The sequence below is a fragment of the Oncorhynchus tshawytscha genome, linkage group LG10, assembly GCF_018296145.1.
Source record: "Oncorhynchus tshawytscha isolate Ot180627B linkage group LG10, Otsh_v2.0, whole genome shotgun sequence".
NCBI lineage: Eukaryota > Metazoa > Chordata > Actinopteri > Salmoniformes > Salmonidae > Oncorhynchus > Oncorhynchus tshawytscha.
In genome coordinates, this window is record NC_056438.1 from 76752239 (window position 1) to 76771934 (window position 19696).

General features: G+C 40.6%; 1 protein-coding gene across 1 annotated transcript; it reads left to right on the forward strand.

Annotated features, from left to right (window-relative positions):
• Positions 1-701: 701 nt before the first annotated feature.
• LOC112260907 (zinc finger E-box-binding homeobox 1) lies at positions 702-7518 on the forward strand. Its single transcript, XM_024436286.2, has 4 exons — positions 702-1160; positions 4266-4973; positions 5173-5937; positions 6290-7518. Exons 1-4 carry the CDS (start codon positions 896-898, stop codon positions 7246-7248), a joined length of 2697 nt encoding a protein of 898 aa, XP_024292054.1. The 5' UTR covers positions 702-895; the 3' UTR covers positions 7249-7518.
• Positions 7519-19696: the final 12178 nt, after the last annotated feature.

Genomic DNA, 19696 nt, shown 5'->3' on the forward strand with positions numbered 1-19696 from the left:
AAATCCACAGTTTACACCCAGAGGACGTCACTGATCATTTTGTGTCCCTTAAAAAGTGACGAATCACATTTAAATGCAGTACTTTTTTCATTCCAGACATAAATATTGCACCGTACATAATCGATTGTGTGTCCATAAAACCAGGGTCCAGCCTACTCACTAGAGTCCATAGCATACAAAACAGATGAGTTTGAACAAAGCACCTTCAATGGAGAATCATCATTGAACAAGCTTTTTAGTTCAGGACTAGGCTTAATATCTGTCTGGGAAACTGGCCCTCAATGGTACAAATATAGCACTTGGATTCCCTTATAATGGAGGTGCCAAACTCCGACCAATGTGATCTGTAGATGACGTGTTAATGTTAAACTGACTGCATACCTGTAAATGATCTACATGATCCTAATGATGATTATTGGATCTTAAAGGGCCTCAAAATGAGCACCTACGATGCTCTGGGTGGATTTGGAAACTAGAAGTGCTCCTGAGTACACACAAAAAAACATTGTTGACCATTTCGGCTTGAAAAAATAAACAAATAAATCACACATCTAATAGAAGTATTTTTAATTACTCTTTGTATGATAACAATAATAAGATATATAGATAATTCTGGAGAGTTTCCATAATTTTCGTCCTAATTATTCATTCACAAAGTATACATGACAAGACTCTTATTCTGAAGGATTCCGAAAATCCGTGATCCGGAAGTACTTAGTTATCCTTGCCTGCTTCACAGCGGTGCATGTAGCTATCTACTCAGAACTACACGGATCAAATTGTTGCTAGCATATTTACCATTTTCAAAACATTATTAGCATATTACTTAGACACGAAGTTTAAATCTTCTGCGGAAGTCAACCGATCTCTGTTTAGTTTTCGCAAACGTTTGAAAATGTTGAGCAGTGTTTCTCTCCGGGCTCAGATCGCTTCCATCATAGAGGTACTTTCTAAAGCTGCGGTTTCAGAAATTAGCAAAGTAGTCGACGATGGCATAGTTGTGTTACGTGTGGAAATGTGTCGACGGGAAAATGAAATCAACGTCCTGAAAAATAATGTACAACAACTTGACAGCGAGCTTCGAAGAGCTCGAGGGATTCAACCTCGAAAACGCATCCATCATGGTCGATCAGTCGCTGCTGAGAATCTTGGGAGAAAAGGTGGGTCGAAGTAGTGCTACTAACTCACTTTTACTATCAATCAATTATCAATAGTTAACTGTGCAAGTCACATTAGGGTTCTAGCAATATTACATTACCATTTCGCTGGTAAACAATGTAACTAGGCTTATTTAATCAGCCTACACCCGTTCTCACGGCATTTAGCCCTGGGCTAAAAAATGTGCAGTTTGAAGGCCTCATGTCCTCCAGTCATATCTCAGACTGCCCAATGGGATGGGAGAGGAATAGCATGACTATCATTATAACCAACTCAGTGGCCTTGTGGTTAGAGTGCAGGCCTACGCCCTGAGATTGGAAGGTTGAGGGTTTGAACAAACGATATATATACATCCTGGATTGTAAACGCTATTTATTGGCCATTGAGAGGCTTTGAGGCCACCGGTCGGCCATATTGGCTCTCCTCAGTAGGAGCAGTCCTCCATAGCAATGGATGGAATTCTACAGTATTTCAATGAAACGTTTCAAGGACAAAATGACATGCATTTAAGTATTTTTATTGTTGTAGTGGGGACAGTAACGTTTAGTAATTTCAAAAAACAACTTTAAGGAAAACTTTTAATGTATTTAAATCTAATTTAAAACTGTGCAATAAAGTGTCTGTAATAAAATACATGTAGCAAAAACGAATGTCGACATTAATAAATGCGTTTTCTATCATTTCCAAAATATTTCTTTACAATGGGGAGAGCCAAGATGGAGGCACGATGGCTTCAACACAGCACCCCTAATAGTCATCTAGTGTGTATATATAAATCATTGATTTGAACACAGATTGTTTAGCACTCACATTAAGGAGATGGATTGGGAGTAAGGCCCTACAACAGACAAGAATCCTGTCCATGGGTTGTACTCAGTGGTTGATTTGGGAGATAGGGGGTTGCTAGTTTGGGGTTGCGGAAGAACCTAACAGTTTTGGGGGGGGTGTGACTGTGAGAAAGTCAGTTCTGGTGACCTTTTTAGAAGGAAATCCTACTCCAACATAACACGATGCTGACATCTCAAATATAATTTCCCCCTCAAGAAATGAGCCCAATATAACATGTTGGTCAATATCAGGTAGCTTAGTGGTTAGAGCGTTGGATCGAATCCCCGAGCTGACAAGGTATAAATCTGTCGTTCTGCCCCTGAACAAGGCAGTTAACACACTGTTCCTAGGCCGTCATTGTAAATAAGAATTTGTTCTTAACTGACTTGCCTAATTAAATAAAGGTTAAATTAAGTAAATCAGGCAGCTGTGCTATTTAGCAATAAGCATTATGATGTAGACCAACTGATTTTAAGTATTTAAAAAATATATTTTATTTCACCTTCATGCAGCATATTGGCAAGAAATAAATAGGCGGAAGGTTTCCCATCTGCATTTCCACCACTGGGATAATTTTTTAGCTAGATCAAAGTCTAAAGTCTAAACAGACTATCTTGTTGCTAGTTATAGCAACATATTGATGATTCGAATGTCCCAAAAAAGTGTTCCGCTGGCGCACAGCCAACCCAAGGATCATGTACTGTGAATATATTGTAGGCTTCGCTGTTACACCGGACCCGTGTCACATTTAGCCCTATGTATTCAACGCCCAATGGAGCCTGCTAACAATGCTGCTGCTAAAAATTCAGTTCATAAAATGGTGCATTTGACACCATTTTATTGGGATTTGAGAAATAAGTGTAGCCTAATAGCACCAGAAAGGCTCCGTGATCATCGTCTTTTAACTTCTTGACGCACCCATCCCGTTAGCGGGATCATTTTCGTCAACATCCGCTGAATTGCAGAGCGCCAAATTCAAATTAAATTACTAAAAATATTTAATTTTCATGAAATCACAAGTGCAATATAACAAAACCAGCTTAGCTGGTTGTTAATACACCTAGCGTGTCAGATTTCAAAAAAGCTTTACAGCGAAAGCAAACCAAGCGTTTATGTATGGACATCTCTCTCAGCAGACAAAATATTACAAACAGCTAGCAGCAAAGTAGATTGGACACGAAAGTCAGAAAAGCAATAAAATGAATCGCTTACCTTTTTTGATCTTCGGATGTTTGCACTCACGAGACTCCCAGTTACACAATAAATGTTCCTTTTGTTCGATAAAGATCATTTTATATCAAAAAACCTCCATTTGGTTGGCGCGTTTTGTTAAGAAATCCACAGGCTCGTGCAGGTCATGACGGGCAGACGAAAATTCCAAATAGTATCCGTAAAGTTCGTAGAAACATGTCAAATGTTCTTTATAATCAATCCTCAGGTTGTTTTTACAGTAAATAATCGATAATATTTCAACCAGACCTTAGCTTTTTCAATAGGAGAGAGAGAGAGAAAATGTCTGCTCCAAGCTGTTGCACATGCAAAACTCTGGGGACACACAGCCATCCACTGACGCGATGTGATCGTTCTCACTCATTTTTCAGAATACAAGGCTGAAACTATGTTTAAAGACTGTTCACACCATGTGGAAGCCATAGGGAAAGGAATCTGGTTGATATCCCTTTAAATGGAGGGAAGGCATGCAATGTAACGGGGAGCTTTCAAAATAAGAAGCGCTTCCTGGTTGGATTTTCCTCGGGTTTTCGCCTGCAATATCAGTTCTGTTATACTCACGGACAATATTTTGACAGTTTGGAAACTTTAGAGCGTTTTCTATCCTGTGGTGTGCTGTGGAAAATTCTATGTGACCCCTAGCTGTACTTGTACATCCCACTATAGGAACAGGACACTCCTGCCCTATGGGCCGTCCTGGCTCGGACGAGGCTTACTCACTATCATGATAGTAGGATTGTGAAATCAAATAATCTATTCTTACAAACCATTACAACCCTTGATCCCAATCGCCCACAGCCTCAAATCAAACTTTATTTGTCACGTGTGCCGAATACAACGGGTGTAGACCTTACCGTGAAATGCTTACTTACAAACCCTTAACCACGTTTAAAAAGAGTTAAGAAAATATTTACCAAATAAACTAAAGTAAAGAAAAAAAGAACACGATAAGAATAACAATAGTGTGTGTGTGTGTGTATAATCCAAATCCATTTGGATTACTGTTAAAACAAACAATGAAGGATATTAATGACTGAATATTTCCACAGGGCCTAGTAAAAATGGTACCACTTGTGTGAGGAAGACCTCCGTTGAGAAACTGCAGCCTGGGGGAGACGGCAATGGAAAGGATGAAGGCGTTGTACCTGCGGATGAGACTCTGGTCAAGATTGAGCCGGGAGGGGAGGGTGAACAGGAAGAGCAGACTACAAGGAGAAAAGACGAGGATCGTCTTGATGCTGAACTGTCAACGTACGAGAGAGACAGCCAGCCGTGGATGCCCGGTACACAAGAAGACAATGATATGGAGACAAACTCACTGTGTCTCCCTGATCACTCTCCTGAACCTTCCGGAATGACGGCAGCTTCATGCAGCAGTGTTTCATTACCAGGGAAACCATATTTGGAGTCAGATGTCAGAGAGGATATGATTTTACAACTCAGACAGCAACAACGTTATAGGCAGTCAGAAGCGCTCAGGAGAGCAAGCGACGGCACGGTAAAGGCAAACCCAGACCCTCAATGTGAATTCGGTTTTGGCCCGAATTACAATACGGCAAGGAGAGCGAGGACCAAGAGATTTTTCCAGGTTAATAAACACTTCATTTGCACACTGTGTGGAAAGAGTTTTGAACGTTACAGCCATCTTGAAAGACATCTACGAATTCATACGGGTGAGAAACCGTATAGTTGTGACCTATGTGGAAGGTGTTTCAACCAGAAGGGTAGCCTCAAAGGACATCTGAAGACTCACAGAGGTAAGATATTAGAATCACTAGCTAATGACGGCAGATAGCACACAATTCTTACAACAGATCATTCCATGTACACGCCAAATGATACCCTTTTCCCTACGTAGTGCACTACTTTTGACCAGACCCTCTATAATAGGGTGCTAATGTAGGACATGACCGATGAATCAATATTTTATCAATCAAATGTGATCTTTCCACACAGTATCGATAGACGGGCTAGCTAACAACGAAGAGAAGCCTCTCCTGGATAGACGTCAGTCTGAGGAAGAGCGTAGCGAAGTGTTCCAAACTGCTCCTCAGATGCCCATGAAGTCTGAGCCAGGGGAGGACAAGGATGCATTCCAGACACTAGATCATAAAGCAGGAGAACAGTCTGCAGGGAGAGCAGAACAGCAACTGGATGATGACTTGTCAACGTACGAGAGAGACGGCCGGCCGTGGATGTCCAGTTCACAAGCAGACAACGATATGGAGACGAGCAATTCAGAATATTTCATCAGTTCAGGTCAGAACTCCCAGTGTCTCACCGATCACTCTCCTGTACTTCCTGTCCCAGGAAGGGTGGAGGCGTCATGTAGCAGTGCTTCATCTCCAGGGAAACCATATGTAGATGTCAGAGAGGATATGATTTTACAGCTCAGACAGCAACATTATGGACCTTCAGACACACTCTTGATAGCAAGTGACGGTACAGTACAGCCAAACTCGCAGGTCACGGACGGGGCTTCTCTGAACCATCCTCCCATCTTCTCCAGTTTTCCGGAAAGGAAAGTGAAAACCTTCCAAGGAGTCACCAAGGACAAGAAGTGCTTCATCTGCTCATTCTGTGGGAAGGTTTTTGAGCGTGTTGGTCATCTGGAAAGGCACCAGCGAATTCATACGGGTGAGAAACCGTATAGTTGTGACATATGTGGAAGGTGTTTCAACCAGAAGGGTAGTCTCAAAGGACATCTGAAGACTCACAGAGGTAAGAGATTAGAACAATATATATATATTTTAAATACATGAAAAACTAACTCTCTTAGGAGTGTAAATCAGTCAATTATTCTGTAATTAACAGACAGTATGCCCGTTCTATAATTAAGTAAGGCTGCATCCCTAATGGATCCCTGTTCCCTTTATAGTGTACTGCTATTGACCAGGACCCAAAGGGCTCTAATCAATAGTAGTACACTACATACAGAATAGGGTGCCGTATTGGGATGGACACAAAGTGTTTCCCCGTTCTTCATCAGTGGTTTAAGATGGCGTTAAACAATTCATTGTTTAAATTGCTGTGTTGTTAAAATACTCAATACTTTTTTTCTCCTGTCAAACAGACGGCGCTGACATGCTAACGGGTCTACCTCCGCTAGATGATAAAAAGCCTGACGTTTATCCTAGACCCTCGGAGAACCCAGGGGAACCGAGGGATTTATTTGATCAGCCCTCATCTGCTGAAGCACAGCCTAGCTCCGGGCACGTTGAGGAGGAGGAGGGCAGGGGGCAGGGGTTGGTGGGGGTTTCAGAGAAAGAGAAGCAGTTTGAATCCCAGATACTCAGTCAGTCAGGACCTCAACACCAACAAAGCACAGAGCGACCAGATTACCAGGACGACCCAGAGTATGTCATGGATGAGAGGGAGAGTCAGCTGTGTAGATCTTTCACAGAGAGGCACAGTGATATGGAGTCTGGATCACTAAATCCAGGTTGCTCCTCCGATGCGACAAAGCAGCAGAACTCCCATCCTGTTTCACCCAGTGTCAAATACCATCACAGTTCTTTTGATGGACTGCACCACCACCACGGGTTCTATACGTCAGCTTCTAGAGAGGTGGAACTTGAAGGCTTGTCTTTTCAGGATGAGAAAGACAAGCTGGGTGTGATTGAGCAAGAGCAGTATGCAGGGGTGGTTCTACATGCAAGGAACAGGGAGGATGGTGATGGAACAGTACTACCCAGGTTTCAGGACCGGGTACCACCGTCACCACTACCTGTAGAGGAGGAAACTGCAATGAGAGCGTACATCACAGAACCAAACTACAGTCAAGAGGGGATTTTATTTGCCCTTGGCATAGACAGTTTTGACAGTACAGAGGGAACCAGTGCCACTACAGACGACACAAGAAATAGATGTTTCATATGCTCCTTTTGTGGAAAGAGTTTTGATCGCCATAGTCATTTTGAAAGACACCTGCACACTCACACTGGTGAGAAACCCTACTGCTGTGAGATATGTGGTAAGAGTTTCACTCAGAAGAGCAGCCTGAAAGCTCATCAGAGACTTCATACAGGTTAATCAAGGGCCAAAGCGTATTTGTTTGCATTTCAAATGGCACCCTATTCCCTATACAGTTGCAAGAAACAGTATGTGAACCCTTTGGAATTACCTGGATTAGGGTCATAAAATGTTATCTGATCTTCATCTAAATCACAACAATAGACACACAGTCTGCTTACACTAATAATACACAAATTATTGTATTTTTCTTTTGGAAAAAGTATGTGAACCCTGAGGATAATGACTTTTCCAAAAGCTAATTGGAGTCAGGAGTCAGCTAACCTGGAGTCCAATCAACGAGACGAGATTGGAGATGTTGGTTAGAGCTGCTCTGCTATTCACTAGAAGCTGTGAACCATGCCTCGAACAAACAACATCTCAGAAGAAGATTAAGAATTGTTGACTTGCATAAAGCTGGAAAGGGGTACAAAAGTATCTCTAAAAGCCTTGATGTTCATCAGTCCACGGTAAGACAAATGATCTATAAATGGAGAAAGTTCAGCACTGTTGCTACTAGAGGTCGACCGATTAATCGGAATGGCTGATTAATTAGGGTCGATATCAAGTTTTCATAACAATCGGTAATCAGCATTTTTGGACACCAATAATGGCCGATTACATTGCACTCCATAAGGAGACTGTGGGGAAGGCTGACTACCTGTTATGCAAGTAAAGCAAGGAGCCAAAGTAAGGTGCTAGCTAGCATTAAACGTATCTTATAAAAAACAATCAATCTTAACATAATCACTAGTTAACTACACATGGTTGATGATATTACTAGTTTATCTAGCTTGTCCTGCGTTGCATATAATCGATGCGCTGCCTGTTAATTTAACATTGAATCACAGCTTACTGTTCCAAATGGGTGATTTAACAAGTGCATTCGCGAAAAAAGCACTGTCGTTGCACCAATGTGTACCTAACCATAAACATCAATGCCTTTCTTAAAACCAATACACAGAACTATATATTTTTTAATCTGCATATTTAGTTAAAAGAAAATGGCAAATTGTGTCACTTCTCTTGCGTTTTATTGCACTCAGAGTCAAGGTATATGCAACAGTTTGGGCTGCCTGGCTCATTGCGAAGTAATTTGCCAGAATTGTACTTAATTATGACATAACATTGAAGGTTGTGCAATGTAACAGCAATATTTAGACTTATGGATGCCACCCATTTAGATAAAATACGGAACGGTTCCGTATTTCCCTGAAAGAATAAACGTTTGTTTTTCAAAATTATAGTTTCCGCATTTGACCATATTAATGACCTACGGCTTGTATTTCTGTGTGTTATTATATTATAATTAAGTCTATGATTTGATATTTGATAGAGCAGTCTGACTGAGCGGTGGTAGACAGCAGCAGGCTCTTAAGCATTCATTCAAACAGCACTTTCCTGCGTTTGCCAACAGCTCTTTGCAATTCTTCACGCATTGAGCTGTTTATGACTTCAAGCCTATCAACTCCCGAGATTAGTCTGGCAATACTAAAGTACCTATTAGAACATCCAATAGTCAAAGGTATATGAAATACAAATGGTATAGAGAGAAATAGTCCTATTACTCCTATAATAACTACAACCTAAAACGTCTTATCTGGGAATATTGAAGACTCATGTTAAAAGGAACCACCAGCTTTCATATGTTCTCATGTTCTGAGCAAGGAACTTAAACGTTAGCTTTTTTACATGGCACATATTGCACTTTTACTTTCTTCTCAAACTTTGTTTTTGCATTATTTAAACTAAATTGAACATGTTTCATTATTTATTTGAGACTAAATTGATTTTATTGATCTATTAAAATAAGTGTTTGTTCATTCAGTATTGTTGTAATTGTCATTGTTTTATATATAAAAATAGTCAGATTAATCGGTACCTGCTTTTTTTGGTCCTCCAATAATCTGTATCGGCATTGAAAAATCATAATCGGTCGACCTCTAGTTGCTACTCTCCCTAAGAGAGTGGCTGTTCCTGCAAAGATGACTGCAAGAGCACAGCGCATAATGCTCAATGAGGTTAAGAAGAATCCTAGAGTGTCAGCTGAAGACTCTGGAACATGATAACATCTGAGTCTACGATATGTCAAATGCTAAACAAGAATGGTGTTCATGGAAGGACACCACGGAAGAAGCCACTGATGTCCAAAAAAAACATTGCTGCACGTTTGAAGTTTGCAAAAGAGAACCTGGATGTTCCACAGCGATACTGGCAACATATTCTGTGGACAGATGAAACTGCAGTTGAGTTGTTTGGAAGGAATACAACACTGTGTGGAGAAAAAAAGGCACAGCACAGCAACATCAAAACCTCATCCCAACTGTAAAGTCTGGTGGAGGGAGCATCATGGTTTGGGGCTGCTTTGCTGCCTCATGGCCTGGACAGCTTAAACTTGCAAAATCATTTTTCTGTTGATCAATACATTTTGCAGGAGAATGTTAGGCTATCTGTCTGCCAATTGAAGCTCAACAGAAGTTGGGTGACGCAACAGGACAAAGACCCAAAACACAGAAGTAAATCAACAACAGAATGGCTTCAACAGAAGAAAATACACCTTCTGGAGTGGCCCAGTCAGAGTCCTGACCTTCTGGAGTGGCCCAGTCAGAGTCCTGACCTCAACCTGATTGAGATGCTGTGGCAGGACCTCGAGTGTGGTTCACACCAGACATCCCAAGAATATTGCTGAACTGAAACAGTTTTGTAAAGAGGAATGGTCCAAAATTACTCATGACCGTTGTGCAGGTCTGATCCGTAACTACAGAATTGTTTTTGTTGCCAAAGGAGGGTCAACCTGTTATTAAATCCAAGGGTTCACATACTTTTCCCACCCTACACTGTGAATGTTTATGCGGTGTGTTCAATAAAGACATGAAAACATATGTGTTTGTGTGTTATTAGTTGAAGCTGACTGTGTTTGTCTCTTGTTGTGACTTAGATGAAGATCAGATAACATTTTATGACCAATTTATGCAGAAATACAGGTAGTTCCAAAGGGTTCACATACTTTTTCTTGCCACTGTAGAGTCCATAGGTCAAAGTAGTGCACTATGTAAGAAATGGATTATAATTTGGGATGCACCCTAACTGAAAGTTGTTTCGTCCTCATCAAAACCGGTAAATGAGTATGGGACATTTGGCTGCTATTGGTAACAGTTTAGAAGTCCAACTAAATTGTGATAAGATGTCATATTTATTTCCAATACATTTTGTGTGTTTTAAAAAATCCTTTATTTAACTAGTCAAGTCAGTTAAGAACAAAGTCTTATTTACAATGACAGCATACCCCGGCCAAACCTGGACGACGCTGGGTCAATTGTGCGCCGCCCTATGGGACTCCCAATCACGGCCGGATGTGATGCAGCCTGGATTCGAACCAGGGACTGTAGTGACACCTCTTGCACTGAGATGCAAGGCCTTAGACCGCTGTACCACTCAGGAGCCCAAAGGATGTTAAAGATATTCAAATGCTGGGGCTATGGAAAAATGAACATTTTTAGTAGTTCTTAGTTTATAAAGTTGTCATCAGGTATCTCTCCAATAATGTATATAGAAGGGAGGAGGAAAAAAGGTGTTTTTAAGGAAAAACAATTTAATTATTCAACGTTTTTCTTTTCTTCCTGCATCAAACGTATGGATCAATGATCCAATTTAACATGTGGGTTACATATCTATTTGTTTTGTATGAAGACGTTGATGGTAGGGTTGTTTATTACTCAATGGGTATGTTTACATGCACAGTAATAATTCAATATTAAACTGATTGTCAGCAAGCATATTATGCAATAGTCATGTAAGCAGAGTAAGGCGTTTATCTTAATCGGTGTAAGGTCAAAATCGAAGGCATACGCCGATTAAAACACCTGGTTTTCTGAGTAATCTTTCTAATTATTAGAATACCTTAAAAGGATCGGACCCTTTTCAATTTTTTTTGCCTAAAATGACATACCCAAATCTAACTCCCTTTATTTAGCTCAGTACCTGAAGCAAGGATATGCAAATTCCTAATACCAAGTTTGTGGAAATGTGAAATTAATGAAGGAGAATATAACACATTAGATCTGGTAAAAGATAATACAAATAAAAAAAACTTTTCTATTTTTTGTTCCATCTTTGAAATGCAAGAGAGAGAGGCCATTATATCACTTAGCGGTGTAGGAGAAATTTAGATTTTGGCCACTAGATGGGAGCAGTGCATGTGCAGAGTTTTATACTGATCCAATGAACCATTGCATTACTGTTCACAATGTTGTATCAAGTCTGCCCAACTTTGCCGAATTGGTCAATTGATACATTTTCAAGTACATAACTATAGACAACATACAAAAATGATATGGTAATACAAAATTTAAGTTTACACACTCCCAGGAATGTCATAAATGAAGGATAATTAGCTTCCCTACAGAAACAGTTCCTGTTTCTGTTTAACCCAGTTCCTACATTTTAATATAAACATGGATTTTATCAAACAGAACTATACTACATTTGATCTCTGGGACCCTCAGGGTGACATATCAGAGCAAGATTACTGAATGTAAGTACATTATTTACCTTTAGAGGTGAATGTATCAAACCAGTTGCCGTGATTAATAGTTTTGTTGTTGTGCACTCTCCTCAAACAATAGCATGATATTTTTCACTGTAATAGCTACTGTAAATTGGAGAGTGCAGTTAGATTAACAAGAATTTAAGCTTTCTGACCATATAAGACATGTCTATGTCCTGGGAAATTTTCTTGTTACTTATGTCATGCTAATCATATTAGCGCACGTTAGCTCAACCGGACATGCAATCAGTCATTTCAAAGCTCACCACATTGAATTACACAATTTCCAAGCCCATTTCATAGAGAATGTTACAAAACTGTACTTCATTTAGTAACTTACTTTGAAGAGATGAGGATTGGGTCTAAATAGGGTTTTGGTGTTTGGTACTCTTAATTAATTCATTGTACTCGTCTTTAACTGCCATTTCCTGAAAGTCAGACTCTTACCACATGCCAACTCCTTTTCAACAGCATCAGCATTCACCACTTTGTTTGGTTATCCTTAGATATATATTATCCAGACTTGCCCAGAGGGAATTGTTGATATGCTGTACATTTTTTATTCTAGGTAACATTTTATTTGTAAAAATGTAAATGTCTTTATTTGACTGATAGAAAGATGAAAAAAAAATATTTATCCACAATCTGCTCTGGACAAGTCTGGTGCTGGACTGTCTTAAAATTAAAGGAAAATATTTAGGCTGACTTCATTCAGTGTCCAGAAAAATTAATTTATGTTGTATGCGCATATTTAATTATGTATTGCCTCATTTGCATATTAGTAAAAAAAAACATTTGGCTACATTCAACTAGTAAAAGTTGTTTTAAGTGTAAAAAAATAAATCTCTGTTAGGGTGTGGTTCCTGGACTTAATCAGCATTCTACCTGTGTATTTGATCTGCACATGTGCTTGCGCCAGCCGAGCGAGCCTCACTCTTTAGTGAAGTGAGTTCGGAACAACGGGTCTTAGAAGTAGTTTTCACAAACTTTTATATGTCCGAACTCTAATCAAATATGCCTCACAAAAATAACATGGTCACTGTGGTAGAATGTTTATTTTAATTGGCAATTTTCTGCATTTATCAGTGCCATCGGGTAGCCTGATTTTAACATGTCCATGTAAACAGGATTATTAGGGAAATGGCTCTTCTTGCAAAGCATGTCAACGTTTTAATCAAATTATTATATTAATCAGACGATTCACAATCGCATTATTGTGTGCATGTAACCGTACTCGTTGAGTAGTTCAAATGATAGATTCAAAAACGCACTCTTAATTTTGCTTTGTTGTTTCGTATCTGCTGGTGGTATGCTGCTGGTTCTTTAATAAATGTAAAATTCGGAATGCAAATCTTGTGGGTTCACTGTTTTACTTGTTGACAGTAAAAAAAAACACATGAGATTCCTATTTCTGCCCATGCAAATTTGGTGCTCACTTCTCTAGTAATTACAGTAACAAAAAAAATTGGACAATTAGCTTGGAGCCAAACCTTTGATGGTAGCCCCAATAAGCCACAATAGTGGTGTTTGCGGTTTGCCTTCAAAATAAAAGTTCCCCATTGAAATTGATACAAATAGTGGAATAATGTCACATTTTGGACTAGATGCTAAACAAGGTTGGAACGTTGTTATATACAGTGGGGCAAAAAAGTATTTAGTCAGCCACCAATTGTGCAAGTTCTCCCACTTAAAAAGATGAGAGGCCTGTAATTTTCATCATAGGTACACTTCAACTATGACAGACAAAATGAGAGAGAAAAAATCCAGAAAATCACATTGTAGGATTTTTAAATTAATTTAATTGCAAATTATGGTGGAAAATAAGTATTTGGTCAATAACAAAAGTTTATCTCAATACTTTATTATATACCCTTTGTTGGCAATGACAGAGGTCTTCACAAGGTTTTCACACACTGTTGCTGGTATTTTGGCCCATTTCTCCATGCAGATCTCGCTGAGTAACAGGAATGAGCGCTGAGTAACAGGAATGAGAACTTGTGTGTGAGAATAACTGGATGTCACAGAACTTCCTTCAATTAAACAAAATATAAAACAGAGGTCATTCTATTTGGCACAAAATATCTTAGTCTAAATAGCAACATAAAAGCAGAAACCATTGTTTGTGCGTGTATGTGGTTCCTGCCTCTGCACAGTATGGGTTCTCCATCTTCCTCTACAAAAGGCAAGAAAGACAACAAATACTAAAAGATGAGCATATTCCTTCAACAACAACAAAACCAACATATTCCTTCAATAAAAAAAACTAATTTGGGAGAGTAATAACCCCCCCAATTAATGGTATTCTGCTTTAGACAGGGAATTTTTACAAGGATTAAATGTCAGGAATTGTGAAAGACTGAGTTTAAATGTATTTGACTAAGGTGTATGTAAACTTCTGACTTCAACTGTACACTACCGTTCAAAAGTTCGGGGTCACTTTGAAATTTCCTGTGGCCCCGTCCAACGATACACCTGACATGGACAATCAGGTAGGATATAACCCCACACACTTTGCCAAAGCACAGCCCCCACACCACTAGAGGGATATCAACAGACCACCAATTTATTACCCAACAGACAAAGCTGAAAATAGCCCACCAAGATCTCCTCCACAGCCTGAGGAGGCGCAAAACCGGACAGGAAGATCACATCAATGACTCAACCCACTCAAATAACGCACCCCTCCTAGGGACGGCATGGGAGAGCACTAGTAAGCCGGTGACTCAGCCCCCGTAATGGGGTTAGAGGTATATAATCCCAGTGGAGAGAGGGGAACCGACCAGGCAGAGACAGCAAGGGTGATTTGTCACTCCAGTGCCTTGCTGTGCCAGACTACACTCAATCATAGGACCTACTGAAGAGATGAGTCTTCAGTAAAGACTTAAAGGTCGAGACCGAGTCTGCGTTTCTCACATGGATGAGCAGACCACGCCATAAAAAATGGAGCTCTATAGGGGAAAGCCCTGCCTTCAGCTGTTTGCCTTGAAATTCTAGGGACAATTAGGAGGCCTGCGTCTTGTGACCGTAGCGTACGTGTAGGTATGTACAGCAGGACCAAATCAGAGTGATAGGTAGGAGGAAGGCCATGTAATGCTTTGTAGGTTAGCAGTAAAACCTTGAAATCAGCCCTAGCCTTAACAGGAAGCCAGTGTAGAGAGGCTAGCACTGGAGTAATATGATCAAATGTTTTGGTTCTAGTCAAGATTCTAGCAGCCGTGTTTAGCACTATTAAAAGAAAAACTTTCAAGTGTGGCAGGTAGCCAAGTAGCAACAAACAGCACAGCAGCAGGGAGACAAGTCCGGAAGCACGATGTCACAATATACCCTTTAATTCTTGAAGAAAATAATTTATGAACGCCTCAACGCCTCTTTGTCCATCTGTCATACACCATCAGAACTCAACATATAAGCTTATTTTACTGCATTGTCTTACAGGTTCAGTTTGTGTTAATGTTATATAATGACTATATTATATCAATTGATGACTTTCAACCTCCCTTTGGAATTCCAGTTTATGACGCTAAGAATTTGTATCGTTTTTAAAGTAGGCCTATAACATTAGAAAGTATAGTTATTTTATTCTCATTCAGGATTGTTTTATTTGCTGTCATGATAATGATTAAAGTTACATTTAGAAAAAGTGCGTCTTTCCTTGAATGTTCAGGAACTTTAAGATTTAAAGTCGATATAATCGTCATGTTCTGATTAATCTATACAAAATGTATTTCCATTGTTAGAGCGGTCACTCGAATATCTTGTCAATAAAATAGATAATCTTTGGACCGCTACTGATTGAAAATTCCATCTCGACATTAGGATGTTTAAGAGTCTTCTTGGCAATAATATCCACTTCCTCATTCCCCTCTACTTCCACATGAGTTGGTACCCAGAGAAACATCACCAATTCCCCCATCTGTTTCACCCTATACAAGCACTGCAAAACCTCATACAATAGATCCTGTCTGCTCTGGGACACACATGACTTTAAGCTCATCAGTGCTGTACAGGAGTCAGAGCAGATGACTACCCTGTCTGGCCACACCTCCTCCACCCACTCTGCAGCCAATAGTAAAGGCCGACAACCTCATTGTGTAAACAGATAAATGATCCGTTGCTCTTTTTGCCACTGCCACATTAAACTCAGGAACACTAAAAGCTACTCCTGCCCTTCCTGTTTTAGGGTCCTTAGATCCATCTGTGAATATATGAAAGAAAGCATAGTTACTGTGTTCTTAAATGTTCACTTACAACTGAATCTACTCCTTCCTCAATAGCTCTTAGCCTCTCAAGCAACTCTAGGTCTATCCCTGGTTGAGGGAGAAACCAAGGTGGGATAGCAGGAAGAACCACAGAGGGGTTAAACACCCTTCCAAACAACCCCATCTCTCTCACCATGCAATTGCCTATCCACCCAAAGATTGTATTCAGATTTTGTTCATGTTCCCGGCACTCAAGGAGCATCTCTTTTTGTAGGATGTGTAACCTTATGTCCTTGTAGATTTACATAATATGTCATGGCTAACTGTTGTCTTCTTAACCTTAATGGCATCTCTCCCAACTCTACCTGCATCGCTGCCACCGAAGAGGTCCTAAGTGCTCCACAACATATTCTTAGGGCTTGGGGCTGGATAACATCGAACTTTTTTAAAGATGTCTGAGCTGCTGATCCATATCCTATACTTCCATAATCCATTGATGACTTTAGAAAAAATAGATAAATAGATGGGTTTTTTTTTTTTTTTTTAAAGTGGTGGTGCTTTTCTCTTTTTTTTGTTGGGCTCCTCGAAGTGTGGGTTTGTGCTCCCTGATTAACTCAAATTTAAGTTGTTGGCCACCGACAAGTATTGTGATTCTACATGTAAGAATCGGTAGGTTCGTCACTACTGGATCGGCAACAATGATGTATATAAACCCTGAACTGCTAATGCGAGGTATTGGCCATTGAGAGGCTTTGAAGCCACCGGTCGGCCATATTGGCTCTCCTCAGTAGGAGCAGTCCTTCATAGCAATGAATGGAATTCTACAGTATTTCAATTAAATGTTTCAAGGACAAAACAACATATATTTTTAGTTGCTGTAGTGGGGACAGTAACATTAGTACAAAAAAATGTGTTTATATAATCATGTTTATGTTTAGCTTACATAATATAGTTTAAGAGTATGCATTAAGGTGTATGTTATATAACAAATGTGTTAAAAATGAATGTAGACATCAATAAATGCATTTCTATAGCTATATATACATATACATACAGTACCAGTCAAAAGTTTGGACACACCTACTCATTCAAGTTTAAAAAAATGTTTTTACTATTTTCTACATTGTAAAAATAATAGTGAAGACATCAAAACTATGAAATAACACATATGGAATCATGTAGTAACCAGAAAAGTGTTTAACAAATCAAAATATATTTGCGATTCTTCAAAGTAGACACCCTTTGCCTTGTTGACAGTAATGCACACTCTTGGCATTCTCTCAACCAGCTTCATGAGGTAGTCACCTGAAATGCATTTCAATTAACAGGTGTGCCTTGTTAAAAGTTAATTTGCGGAATTTCTTTCCTTCTTAATGCGTTTGAGCCAATCAGTTGTGCTGTAGGGGTGGTATACAGAAGATAGCCCTATTTGGTAAAAGACCAAGTCCTTATTATGGCAAATAAGCAAAGAGAAACAACAGTCCATCATTATTTTAAGACATGAAGGTCAGTCAATCCGAGACATTTCAAGAACTTTTAAAGTTTCTTCAAGTGCAGTCACAAAAACCATGAAGCGCTATGATGAAACTGGCTCTCACGAGGACAGCCACAGCAAAGGAAGACCCAGTCAATCACGGACTACAGGAAGAAACCCAGCCCAGTCACGGACCAGGATGTCTTGCTCCCAGGCAGACTAAATAACTTTTTTGCCCGCTTTGAGGACAATACAGTGCCACTGACACGGCCTGCAACGAAAACATGCGGTCTCTCCTTCACTGCAGCCGAAGTGAGTAAGACATTTAAACGTGTTAACCCTCGCAAGGCTGCAGGCCCAGACGGCATCCCCAGCCGTGCCCTCAGAGCATGCGCAGACCAGCTGGCCGGTGTGTTTACGGACATATTCAATCAATCCCTATACCAGTCTGCTGTTCCCACATGCTTCAAGAGGGCCACCATTGTTCCTGTTCCCAAGAAAGCTAAGGTAACTGAGCTAAACGACTACCGCCCCGTAGCACTCACATCCGTCATCATGAAGTGCTTTGAGAGACTAGTCAAGGACCATATCACCTCCACCCTACCTGACACCCTAGACCCACTCCAATTTGCTTACCGCCCAAATAGGTCCACAGACGATGCAATCTCAACCACACTGCACACTGCCCTAACCCATCTGGACAAGAGGAATACCTATGTGAGAATGCTGTTCATCGACTACAGCTCGGCATTCAACACCATAGTACCCTCCAAGCTCGTCATCAAGCTCGAGACCCTGGGTCTCGACCCCGCCCTGTGCAACTGGGTTCTGGACTTCCTGACGGGCCGCCCCCAGGTGGTGAGGGTAGGCAACAACATCTCCTCCCCGCTGATCCTCAACACTGGGGCCCCACAAGGGTGCGTTCTGAGCCCTCTCCTGTACTCCCTGTTCACCCACGACTGCGTGGCCATGCACGCCTCCAACTCAATCATCAAGTTTGCGGACGACACAACAGTGGTAGGCTTGATTACCAACAACGACGAGACGGCCTACAGGGGGAGGAGGTGAGGGCCCTCGGAGTGTGGTGTCAGGAAAATAACCTCACACTCAACGTCAACAAAACTAAGGAGATGATTGTGGACTTCAGGAAACAGCAGAGGGAACACCCCCATCCACATCGATGGAACAGTAGTGGAGAGGGTAGCAAGTTTTAAGTTCCTCGGCATACACATCACAGACAAACTGAATTGGTCCACTCACACAGACAGCATCGTGAGGAAGGCGCAGCAGCACCTTTTCAACCTCAGGAGGCTGAAGAAATTCGGCTTGTCACCAAAAGCACTCACAAACTTCTACAGATGCACAATCGAGAGCATCCTGGCGGGCTGTATCACCGCCTGGTATGGCAACTGCACCGCCCTCAACCGTAAGGCTCTCCAGAGGGTAGTGAGGTCTGCACAAAGCATCACCGGGGGCAAACTACCTGCCCTCCAGGACACCTACACCACCCGATGCTACAGGAAGGCCATAAAGATCATCAAGGACATCAACCACCCGAGCCACTGCCTGTTCACCCCGCTGTCATCCAGAAGGCGAGGTCAGTACAGGTGCATCAAAGCTGGGACCGAGAGACTGAAAAACAGCTTCTATCTCAAGGCCATCAGACTGTTAAACAGCCACCACTAACATTGAGTGGCTACTGCCAACACACTGTCAATGACACTGACTCTACTCCAGCCACTTTAATAATGGGAATTGATGGGAAATGATGTAAATATATCACTAGCCACTTTAAACAATGCTACCTTATATAATGTTACTTACCCTACATTATTCATCTCATATGCATACGTAGATACTGTACTCTATATCATCGACTGCATCCTTATGTAATACATGTATCACTAGCCACTTTAACTATGCCACTTGGTTTACATACTCATCTCATATGTATATACTGTACTCGATATCATCTACTGTATCTTGCCTATGCTGCTCTGTACCATCACTCATTCATATATCCTTATGTACATATTCTTTATCCCCTTACACTGTGTATAAGACAGTAGTTTTGTTTTGGAATTGTTAGTTAGATTACTTGTTCGTTATTACTGCATTGTCGGAACTAGAAGCACAAGCATTTCACTACACTCGCATTAACATCTGCTAACCATGTGTATGTGACAAATAAAATTTGATTTGATTTGATTCAGAGGTACTTCTGCTTTAGAGGATATGTTCATGTTTTTG